This window comes from Erpetoichthys calabaricus, chromosome 8 (genome assembly GCF_900747795.2).
Source record: "Erpetoichthys calabaricus chromosome 8, fErpCal1.3, whole genome shotgun sequence".
NCBI classification, from domain to species: domain Eukaryota; kingdom Metazoa; phylum Chordata; class Cladistia; order Polypteriformes; family Polypteridae; genus Erpetoichthys; species Erpetoichthys calabaricus.
Window position 1 is genome coordinate 180,203,684 of NC_041401.2, and position 12,277 is coordinate 180,215,960.

At 37.8% G+C, this 12,277-nt stretch overlaps 1 protein-coding gene across 3 annotated transcripts in view; it reads right to left on the minus strand.

The window, feature by feature from the left end:
• szrd1 (SUZ RNA binding domain containing 1) overlaps positions 1 to 11,158 on the minus strand; it is a 34,499-nt gene extending 23,341 nt beyond the window's left edge. The window contains exon 1 of one of the 3 annotated variants that reach the window (XM_028807942.2): positions 10,919 to 11,158. In XM_028807942.2, coding sequence (XP_028663775.1) covers positions 10,919 to 11,107 — 189 coding nt within the window. In that variant the 5' untranslated portion in view covers positions 11,108 to 11,158. The remainder of the gene's footprint in view (positions 1 to 10,918) is intronic. The other 2 variants (XM_051930766.1, XM_051930765.1) reach the window with 2 other exon arrangements.
• Positions 11,159 to 12,277: the final 1,119 nt, after the last annotated feature.

A 12,277-nucleotide genomic window follows, 5' to 3' on the forward strand; every position in this document is an offset into this window, starting at 1 on the left:
GGTCACCATATGAGATGGCAGAGGGAAGATCACAGGAATTTCTGGGAATATTCTTGACCTTTGAAGTGAGGCAAGGAAAAACATTAATCTAAATGCTAAAAATGCACACTTTAATGTTATTAAACTAGAAATTTACATTTCTGAGTAGTTTAAGAGAGTATATGTAACAAAGTTTGTAAAATCACAGTTTCCAATCTCTAACAAGCAATCCAGTTTCTTTAATGAAAGTAAGAGATTGTCTCTTAATGCTGCTATAAGAAGGTGAGACCTATATTAAAAGTCTTCACAGGCAAAGCCAAAGCAAGATTCCAAGACTGGTCACTCAAGAAGGAACACCCAAACCCACCCATCCCTTTTCAAGCTTTCCTAATCCAGTTCAAGGTCATATAGAGCTAAGGGGTCCATCAAAGCAACAGTCATCTGGAAAACAAGAATCAGTCCTGGGTGGACCTCACCCAAGGCAATTTATAAACATGACAAGTGAACATAATGTTTCTGCTTTTGGAATATGGGAGGAAAAACTAATTAAAAACTCACACAGAAAAGAGAAAAACTTGCAATGTTGATATGGATGGTGAATTTGATTTGAACTGAAACAGAGTTTTTAAGCATTGTGAGACAGGAGTGATAATCATTACATCATAAGCGCCTTAAGCATGGGAAAGGTGCTATATAAATAAAATGTATTATTATTTTACTATAATCACCAAAAGCTAGGAGTTGATCCAGATTTGAATCAATGTCCTACGAAGCAGCTATTTCAATATGCAGACTTAGCACAGACTTTGAATGAGAATCACTAAATTGAGTATTACAAAAATGGTGCTACTTTTCCCCTAATTTTCCATTACATTACAAACAAATGTGTACTTTCGAACTAAATACTTTACACCTACTCTCATTTGTCTGCAAATTATATCAACCATTCAAAATGCAAACATGTTTATGAAGCCAATGTAAACAGTAACTCTTCTGATTATGATGAAAGGGATTATTTTATGTCAAACATAACCCTATCATCTCTGCAAGAACACGCTAATATGGGGCTTATCAACAAATATAAAAATCATAATGATTCTGTAAATATTTATTAAAAAAAAAATCACATTTGGCAAGGACATGCCATGTTATCATGACTAAGTTCTCAAAGAATAAAATCTCTGCACCAATGAATAAATAAGTAAGATCATATCAGTGTGATGTACTGTACATCAGGCAGTTTTAACTTTGAATAAACACATCCAAATGACTCTTGGAAAGGATAATGCTCAAAACTGACAGTAGAAACAGAACTTTTAAAATATAATCTACAAGGGGGCCCTGCTCGCTTCGCTCGCCTACCCCCGGTGTTGGGTAGCCCGAAAGACATTGATGAATGTATGAGATATATTGGAGTGTAAAGGTGTAGATGACGAACAAAGGAAGTATATTCATTAATCCTAATGAATGTTCACTAATAGTGGACTCATTACAGAATGCGTTGTCAGCTAATTGGCGGAATTGTTTAGCGGCCGTCTGTCGTTCCTTTCTTTGCCATTTATCTATTGACTCCGCTGTTTGAGAGGCGCGTTGTAGGCGTTGTATTCAGGCGGGCTTGCTTCTGAATGTCCGTTAGTTGAGATGTTTCGTTTTGGAGCCGTGACTCCTTTGGTTGCGTTGTAGGCGCTTATTTACGTTAGTTGAGCTAATATTATACCTCCGGTGCCGTGTGTGTGTTTCATGTGGTAGTTGTTGTAGGCGCATGCGCCCCCCGTACTATCTCGGGTTTGACTATGCTGCGTTTTGTGGACGTTTGGGGATGCCGTACTCTCTCCGGTTTGATTGTGGGGCGGGGCGCTGAAGCCTGTTGTGTTTGTTTTGTCTGTGAGTGCTCATATTATTGTATTACTGTAATGTGATTCACATATGCTGTGGAGTCCGTATCTCTGGGGCTTCTGTACCATCTCGGGGGTCTGCCTGCGGTGTGTTAGACGCGCGTTGTAGGCGCACGCACCTTCCGTACTATGTCGGGTTTGACTATGCTGTGTAGTGTGGACGGTTAGGGTTCCATATTGTCTGTGCTCGTTGCTTTATTTCGAATTTCCGTTAGTTGAGCTCTTTCGGTTTTGGTGGTGTATCAGAATTCGCTTGCGGTGGTGAGCTATGGTTCAGAAACGCGTTGTAGGCGCCTGCGCTTTCCGTACTCTCTCAGGTTTGATTATGCTGTGTGTTGTGGACCTTTGTGGACTCCGTAGTATTTCCTGTTTCACTCTGGGGCAGTGGGCTGAATCCTCTTTATTGTGTGGCTGTGTGGTTACATATGGGCGCGTTGCCTCATTTCTTATTTACGTTAGTTGAGCTCCTTCATTATTGAGCTGTGACTCCTTCGTTCTTGGTGGATCAGACTTTGCTCACTGTCGGCGCCTGCGCACTCTCTCTCCTGCGTCCATGGGCATGCCATGTACCTGCGTCCATATCCGGTTTATCATTCTCGGTTAGTAATATGGATGAGCTCATCCAATTCATTAAAATAAATTATTTCCAAATTATAGAGTCTGAAAATATATCTACTTCAGTATTTATGAACAAAATGAAAGTCCTATCCGAGTATAATTTAATCTGCTACATGCATTCACAGGATGCCTGACGTAAGGTTTTTAAGAGGTACTAGGGTGCTTCGTCCCCTGCTCGCTTTGCTCGCCAACCCCCGTGTTTGGTTTTCTGGATACACACTTTTAAGATTTTTTTTTCTTTGAATTGTTGCTATTTCATTAGTTTCACTTTTATTTCAGAACTTCTGTAAAAACAATATTTGTAATCTTGCGAGTCCCAATATGCTGAATCTTTTTAATGAGGTCAGGACAGGTTTCTCTGTTTGGAATTTCAGCATAGACAAAACAATCTACATCATCAGCAGTTAATAATTTTTTTTACAAAGTAAAAAAGTAAGTAGAGTTCTGCATTGGACTCCTGTCTGTAAAGTCGTGCTATTTTCCTCTCACCGTTCCAAAGGTACATGGGGTTACCAAGGTGATATCCCAGCTTTTGTCTAGGTTTTTGTACAAGGGCTAGACAGAACGTTTTTGACTCCTGGGGTAAATGTAGCTTTTTAAATAAGCAGACAGATAAATATATATACACTAACAAAGTAACCAATAAATGCATGTGCGGTAAACTCCGTTTTTGAAATTCTCAAGATTCTTTATTTGTCACATGTATAGTTTATACAGGACAACACGCAGTGAAATGCATCCTGATCCGCTTATCAAAAACTGCAAAGTTAGAAGAATATCAGTTAAATTAACAAAAAGTCATAGATTGAAAGATAACAGTATAGTAGAACATAATAAATAAGTAAAATTATGTGAATAAAGTAGAAATAAGTGTTAAGGTGCAATAGTGTAGTAATTATTGTGCAAAACCAACGTTAGACTGGTGTAGAGTTAAATGACGCAGTTTGTTTGTTTGCGCTACTGCGATCTTTACTTTCTTTTTTTTATATTTTCTAATTTTCCTACTTTCATATCCTTTAACTTTCTCCACATGTGTATAGCGCCTTTTTTTTTTTTTTGAGCCTTTCTAATTTCACTGGTTTCATAGTCTCTAACCTGCTCTGCATGTGTTTAGCGCCAACATTTGTAAACGTCTTTATGAAGTTCTAGTTTGTCATTTTACTCATTGTCTTTTAATTCTGAGCCGTACAGTACAATACATAGAACAGAATAAATCCTCAATACAATATAAAAATAAAAATTCTAGAAGTACGGAATAGAATTTCACATTAGATGATATCACATAATATGATTTGGATTTGTTTTAAGTCCTGGAGACCTCATTCATCAAGCTGCCTCCCCCATTTTGCCATTCAACATCTGAAATAGCACTAATCCGATGAAAGAACCCATCATTCCCACGTCCCCATTCATCAGGGATGACTTTACCTTAGGCAGGCAATCTACAATTTAAAGAGATTGTTATTTTCTTGTGAATTGTTACATATGCATTATTTTCACTTTTACTTTAAAGCCTTTTGTAAAAACAATACTTGTTTCTTTATTTCCTGCCCCGCGCGTGTTTACATCTCTTTCTTCCCAGACGTATAATACTGCTCATGTTGTGAAGGGTGTTGCAGCTGAACGTATGCTAAGGATATGCCATTGGATCATTTACTGTCTTTTTGCTGCTTGCTAGCTGCCTCTTCTGCCTGTCGCATGTCGTTGTTTTAAGAGCTCCAAGCACATGATGCTTGCCTGCCAAAAGCAATCCAACAACTGCTAGATTAGAGGTCTGTTGACTTGTTTTAAATGATGGCTCACTGCCTGGTCTCTCGTAACTTTGTAAAAGCAATACCTGTCTTTTATTTCTGGCCCCGGGCGTGTTTGAATTCTTTCTTGCAGGATGTATAATGCTGCTCGCGTTCGTTTGGGGTAGCTGCCGTCGCGCTACTCTTTGATCATTTTAAAGCCTGTACAGCTGCTGTCCTTTTTGCTACGGCCCCGGGACAATCTCTTGGCACCAAGTCTCATGTTTACGGTCCTTGCGAGACGCACCGTGGCAAGTCTCCTTAGTCTTGCGAGTCTTTTAAATGTCTTTCGAGATTATCACGTATCGTAGCCTTGCATTTGCTTTCCATTCCAGGATTTCCTTTTATATATAGAGAGATATCTTTACTAAGAGCAAATATCCAATCAAAGATATCCTGTATAATAATTGAGGAAAAGGCCATCCAGGTTGTTGTTTGGTTTTTTTTTTTTGTTTTTTTTTAAACATTTGATCATTGTCTTGTTCTGCTCCTGAAGAGTGATGGCAAACATATGAACACACCAGGCTGGCTCAGGGAAGAGGATGATATGGTTATGGTAATAACTACAATTTTCCTGAACAGGCAAAATCTACTGTAGTTAAACCTCTAGGAGGTCTGTAAACGCACCGACTCTTTTCAGGTAAAATAGTGGTTTTTTTTTTCCTCCTCTTTGATTTTCACCTATATTGCACAAACCATCACAATCATGTCTGGAAATGAAGACCATGTTGCTTAAGACAATAATGGCAGAATTTATTGGGATATGTTCTTTTTGTATTTGCACAACTAAATCCAGGGATTGTTTCTGCCTCCTGCCTGATGCTTGCTGGAATGAGCGCGCTCCTGGATTTATGGATGCAATCATTAAACATCCATCCTTTTCAGAGATACTGTGGCAAGGTGTCCTGAATTTAATGGATATTTCAGGCAATTTACAACACAGCGAAACCGGATGTTGTTTTCTCACCGGTATGATACCTCACACTGCCACCCGGTTCAAGAGTATACACAATACATCGCTTGTGTAGTCATGCATGCACTGCGTGAAGTATAAACCCAAACTTAACATTGCTTCTTAAAGGCTTGTAGGAACATCAAAGACAGAACCTGAGACCAGTGAAATGAAACCACACTGGTAGTCGGTTGAGGGGATGGGGAACTTCTCTTTAAGAGGAAAGGTCACCTAAGGCTTTGATGAAAGACGCAGTTTAAAACAGGGACCTGAAGTGAAGTGATGCAAATTAGAAAAAGAAATAAGAAGGGTGTTCAACTATTAATATAGGAAATTTAATAATAAATGACGTACACATGAAATAAGAAAAAATTAATGCCCTAATCTCTATAGATGCAAAAATGAATGGCATCACAAAAAAAAAAAAAACAAACACTGCACTGATGAAATTGTTGACACTTCCAACACCTTGTTTAAAGTATATAAATAAATCCCTGAATGGAGATTTGAGATGCCACAAAGGGAACTATAAGGGGAATGTGCAATTTCTTGTACCGGGGACAGAAGTGAAAAAAGTCCAGAGATACCTCACTAAGGAGTAGTAAAAGTACTGAAGCAATGGCAAAAAGGTGGCATTAGTGGGTAGAACCGGACCAAAAAACAGTGTACAGCAAGGCACGACTGATGCAGTGACCTTTTAACAAACCTCAATGGCTTATCTTGTTTGTGCAGGGTCTATGCTGTATCTCCCATTCTCTCTCTCCTGCAAAGGATGATGGTTGCTTCAGAGGCATCAAAAAGTAGAGATCAACAGATAGGGGATACCCATTGCCTCCCAAATGCACCATGAATATCACCTTTTTCCAAGCACATAGCACTGTAGTTGGCCTATAGTGTGCGGCTCCTGGTAAGCTGAAAACAATGTTACTTATAACAACCTTGATATCACAGATTTGCATGTTTACAGAAAGAAATTATTTTCTACTAAAGGTTTTGAGGCTAGTTGATAGGTGTTTTAATTCTAATTCATCTTATTTAACTAAAAATAATAAAATCTGAAATCTCAAACTGCACGAATACTTTCTTTGACTATCTTTGGGCTATAGTCACTGCACATACTAGTAACTGAGCGGCTTACTGACAGTGCATTTATTCATAGTGCAATTACAGGGCATTACAAAAAAAAAAAAAAAAAACTTCTAGCAAGAGGAAGCTTCACATCACCTCCTAAGCTGGCAAGAACATACACAAATTCTCACGCAAGATTGCGTGTGTTACTCTTTTCGAGAAAGCCAGCGTATCACTAGCTCTTCTCACTGGTGAAAAAAGTTTTAGAAATAAGCCCACAGTGTTAGGCCCTGACCTAATCACAGTTTACAGCTTGTTCCCATAAGAGAATTTAACAGTGTTCATACTTTGTTTATAATAGCAGGAGATGTGTTGACGTTTTCCTTGTGTCAAACTTTAAAAATTAAGTATGCAGTAACTTAATAAGAACGGTAATTTCAATCCCTTCCACACCTGACGAATGCAGAAAGAGTGGGAGAAACAATAAAAACAACCCTAAAGGCAATCTGCTGCCAGTACAGGCTCATACAGTTTGGCTACATTTAAGTGTACCACTCTACTCTTTTTCCTTTCCACTGAGATTTTTCTAGTTTTCATTTTGTTTAAGTTTACTGGCTGAAAAGGCAGGTGCCAAAGAGAACAGAGGCTGAATCCATCGGAGGTACTTACACATCTTTTACATGTGCATAATAAATATAAAGGAATCAAATAATAAAAAATTAATACCAGGCATCAAGCTGTTTACTGGTTAGGATGTGGTGGACCACAAAAACTGTAATTATTTAAAAAGATTAAAGCTTATGTGTCACAAGCATACCCACACATAAAAGGTGGCATTTTAAGTTTTTGCCTTATATTAATCCTGTATGTAACCACAGCAAAAATAGCATTAATTGACTTCTCTGCTCAAATATTTAGAAAAGACCTCATATTAATTATTCTTATGGAATCGTTCTGCAGTAAAATATTCATTACTTTATCAGATAATAACAGATGTTAAAAAAATATAAATTTTTTAAGACATAAACTGATCTTGTTAAGTTTACCGTTTGTACAGGAGAAAGATTTGAAACAATACACAAAAATAATAATACTCTAATAACTTATAGGGCTAGAAGGTTATGACAATGACCCACTGAAAGTTAATACGTGAGCAGGTTTCTCAAAAAAGGCCAATTGTAAATAACATTAAAAAAAGTTATCAATACATACACACGATAAAATAAAAGACAGGAAAAACATTGAACAAAATTGATGAAACAAAGGTCTTTAATTTTAAGTCTTGAACATGCTCTTTAAAACCGGTTTGCAAACCACCTCCTACAAGAAATACAGTACAGTAAATAATATTTTTAGGCAAGTGGACTATTGTTTAATAATGAACTAACAACCAAAAAGCTGGCACAAGTCTGACATTTTGAAGTTACTCTGTAGTTAGAACAGCACAACTAAGTTATTATTAAAAAGTCAGGTTTTACTCAATACAGGTAATGAGTGTTATTACATATTTCTGTTATAGTAATATATATTATGTTTGTTCAGTTTTTAAAATTTGTACCATTTTTGGTGGTCTTTTTTGTACAAATATCTATTCAGTAATGTTAACCTCAAGCTGTGATGAAGGAGTGTGACTCCTAAAACATGCTGACTAATTGGTCACCTGCAAAACATATATTATATATATCTGTGTGTGTATTTTAACTTCCTTTATCATTGTCAAAGAAAGTTTTCTTCAATATATATTTCAGATATATGTCACTTGTTTTTATGTTGTGTAACAAAATATAGTTTGTTTTAGATGAGTGGAATATAGTTGTAGTTATTTCTCCATTTCATCATTACTTTTTCATCATTTTACTTCCATGTAAATGAAAGTTCAGCAATAGTGTCAAAAAATAGCTGTCAAGTAAAGTTCACATTCTAATTCAATAAAGTCAAAGAGAGTTTATTTTAGTGTGGTGTTTTGTATGTGTCTCTACAGTTTGGTCCAGTACTTATCTCAAAATCCTTCAAAACAGTTTGACCTATATTCAACGATAACTGTGGAAGATAATGTTTAAATTAAACGTGATTCATGCTGTCTGCTCTGCTTAATCATGGGACCAGGCCTATTGATTTGCAAAATTTCAGCCCAAGTAGTTGTTGAGATACATACACAATATTCCCTCACGGGCAGTTATATGTTGCATTGTCACAATGTAATTCCAAGCACGGAATCAAAATTCAACGCGATATTGACTAAAAGGTAAAAGCGAAAAGAGATTGAATATATGGACATAGGTAATATGACAGAAGTATATAGATATTGTTTGGCTTTAAACTTTAAGTCGGAGACTTGTAGATCGTCTAATTTGTGTTGCCATCAGGGAAAAGTAGTATTTCTTCCCAATGAAGAGGCGTATCCGTGAGAATTAAAAATGTTGCTGTTTGGTGAAAGTGAAATCCACATACGCGAGTGGCAGAGACGCAAAGTTGCATAGCATAGTGCAGGCAGGAGGTTGGCAAGCGAAGAAAGTGAGTTTTTAAATAAAATGGTGTTAGTGTAGGGTTGCAGCAGCACGCATCTACACAGCAGAAAATTTGAAATTAAAGATTATTTCCACACTGAAAAGGAAAGGCGGTTAAAAACAGTGCATCATCGGGTGTGCAGCTGATAAGGTGGCTTATGGGAGGGGAAGGAGGGAACACAGTCGGTGTGAATGAAAGAAGTACAGGTGAGAAAAAGCTGGTATTAGAGGAGATGAAAGGTGAGATTAAGAAGTTTATCGGTCATTAAGAGCTGGAGAAATGTGTGAACATAGTGTGAGAATAAGCTTAGCTTCTATTTTTCTTTTAAAAGTGTCTTTAAAGCCTTCCGAAAGTATACAAACAGAAAAATCAATGTGGCTATGATCAAGGGATGTGAAGTGTTCTGCAATAGGCTTTGTAAGGTCTTTAGTTTTAAGTCTTGAACATGCTTTCTGAAACCAGTTGGCAAGCTGTCTCCTACAATAAATGCAGTAAATAATATTTTAGGCAAGTAGACTGTTCTTTAATAATTAATTTACCAGAAGGAGCAGATTCAATGGTATTGTTGGTGACATATTCGCAAATTGCACCTGTTATAGATCAATAGTGCCTAGTGGGGAATGTGGCTTTTCTCTTCTCTAGTTATGTAAATACACATGTACTGTACACAGACAAGCAGGCACACAAAACAACACAACATGCAGACTTGTGCCCCTTTGTGCCCTAACACAGTACATGCTAGACGATGAACAGGAAGAAATTAACACACATAGATCTGACGTTGACTAAGGCATTATGCCATCCCTGAACCAATCTAACAGTCTGTGTAGCGTATTTGCTTCATTTGATCCAATGTGATGAGGTTTAACACTTATTATTGAAGTTGTTCACTCGATTCAATTTCCTGTTCATTTTATTGTGCATTTATTTGTGCACATAAGGTGTTCATGCACTTGATTACTATATATTATAATACAATCGATTACAGTATATTGTAAAATCTTACGTTGAGTGATTTCCTATGGAATCAACTAAAGTGAAATAGACATAAAAGTACTGCGTGGGCCATTCCATAGCGATTTTTTTGTCTTTTGTTTTTTATTCCAAATTTTTATATATAAATCAGAACTCGTTTTTTTCATAATTATTAACAGGTGGTCTTTTTGAGAACCTGCTCATGTCTTACCTAAGTAGTACTTTAGGTTTTCTTGTGTTGTGCTGCATTAGACGGCGTTTGTATAGAATAAACCGCAAACGTCTGTTACTCGACTCCAACAGAGATGAGATTTAGGATGTCCTAAAATGGACACCGTAGTGTATTTTTACGCTCATCATCTATGCAAACATTAAAAAAGCGAAAGGGTCTCATGATAGGTGCTTGCTTAGTCACTTGGCGGCACATAGCACCGAACTAGTAAACTGGAGTCTACCTATCCCTTCCAACACCGGACCCTATGCCTTCTAGATCCGCTCCCCGTTAGCTACCAAATAAGGCCAGGCTGCATTTACCCACGTGCGCCGCAGGACCGCGCGTTGATCCAGGAGGTCTCCAGCGCTCGTTTACTCCTTCGCAAGCATACACATGTGTGCCGGCTTCCGTAGCCGATTTGCTTTACCGAATACTTCTCTTAATTTCGTCACATTTGCAACCGGTTAGAGATCAACACACGCGCGGAAAGTACACCTATCCGCTGGAAGGGAGTGAAACCGACGAAGTGAAAACGCGCAGTCCGCTCGAGGTATGCTAAAGTTAAATGCGTCCCTTTTGTGTTTCCTTAAAATAAAATGAAAACCAACAAAACAGAAACCCTTCTGTAGCAGAGAGAATGCCAATTCCAAGTAAGACATTTGAAACTAAAGGCGCCGCCTTCTTATCCAAACGACTGCATGGCCCTTTAAGTTACGGCCTACTCTCGCCAGCCCTGGTCCCGGGTTGTTTTATATACCAGTTGGGGGGTTTACAGAACCGAACCCATAACCACCCCCTACATTGTCCGCTACACAATCCCAATTCAGTATTCACCGAGGGTCTTTCATCATTGCCAAAATAACTTATACACCAGTGTTCCTAAAAGCCGAACGTTTGCAACGATACCTTCAGCACCTACCCCGCTATCGGCTGCCTCCTCCCAGCTTTCCGCAACCTCCTCATCTTCCATCTTCCAACCCTCCCAAAGCGCAAGGCCAGTCCGGCTCTGCTGCGCAGGCGCAACCGCTGCACTGACCGCGCAAGGAGAGTTGGGAAACGCGTTCTCGCCAGTGCTGCCATGGCACACAGGGCCGTGTTGTGTCAACATGTTCAAAACAAGCAGAACGGTGTCCGCCCAAATAACCGAGGAGTGGCGTCAGCATTGAATATTCTTTAACGTCTTCATCCGCAACAGGATTTCTGAGAAACACTGATATACCGTCGGTTTTCGGTTGCTGTAATGTGAAGGATAGACAGTCGACTTCAGGTGCATTTTAGTGACTTGTCTGTTTTTGGTTTGTTATTGCGTGACCGTGCTATTGCGCTGTTTTTGATAAATGGACAAAGAATAAGTTTCATTACAGATTTTTCAATAAATGAGAAGTGCAGCCCTCCCATTCTTCAAAAATGGTGTTCGCGTATTAGTCATATATTAGGAAACTACTTCGTGTACCAGCTTAAGTCTCGTGGTGGTGCTAAAAAGCACCACGGATCGTTCGCTAGTTTTCAATTATGAAATCATATGTGCCAATTGTTTGTAGTTGTAGTTATAAAAGTATTTAGATTTCCAGTTTGGATATTTTTTACTCATTTATTTATTATTTAGAATTGTAATGTAACTTGGAAGTTTTTGGTATTGACAAACACAAAAATTGAAACGTGAAAAACACAATTCTCAAAACAGAACTACTTCATTACTGTTCATCTTCACCAACTATATTCATAAGTCAAATGAGAAAAATGCCTTCCGTATGGATGTTGATTATTTAGTCCATTATTTGCAGAACTACTCAAGCCCCTACATGTTGGACAGCCATCATCGGTTAACAATAAATTACAACTAAGGTTGTCAGTTTTTACTCCAGATCAATTGCTTAATGAAAAGTCAATCCTTGCTAATAATGAAACTTATTGTTTAATTTTATAGCTTTTAAGAGTTTTTTGTTGCTGATTTTTTTTATTTCTGAGGATATCATCCATATGATTTATGCTCTGACAAAGTTTCGTAATTCTGGGTTCTTTACATTTTTTCACTTCCATATTTTCCCCCAAATATTTTATTAATACATACCCCATAATGGACTCACAGGTGTTAACGTGACCACGTTAGAAGATGAAATGCTGGCTCCTTTTTATTTGCATCTCATTTTAAATTTTTAGCTTGTTAAGGAAACAACCAAATAAAAGCAATGCAGCTGTTTTAAGACTAAAAGAAACATTTAAGGATTGGGCATCTTAAAGGAATAATGAACCCCATCTTTTTATTATATGTTACTTA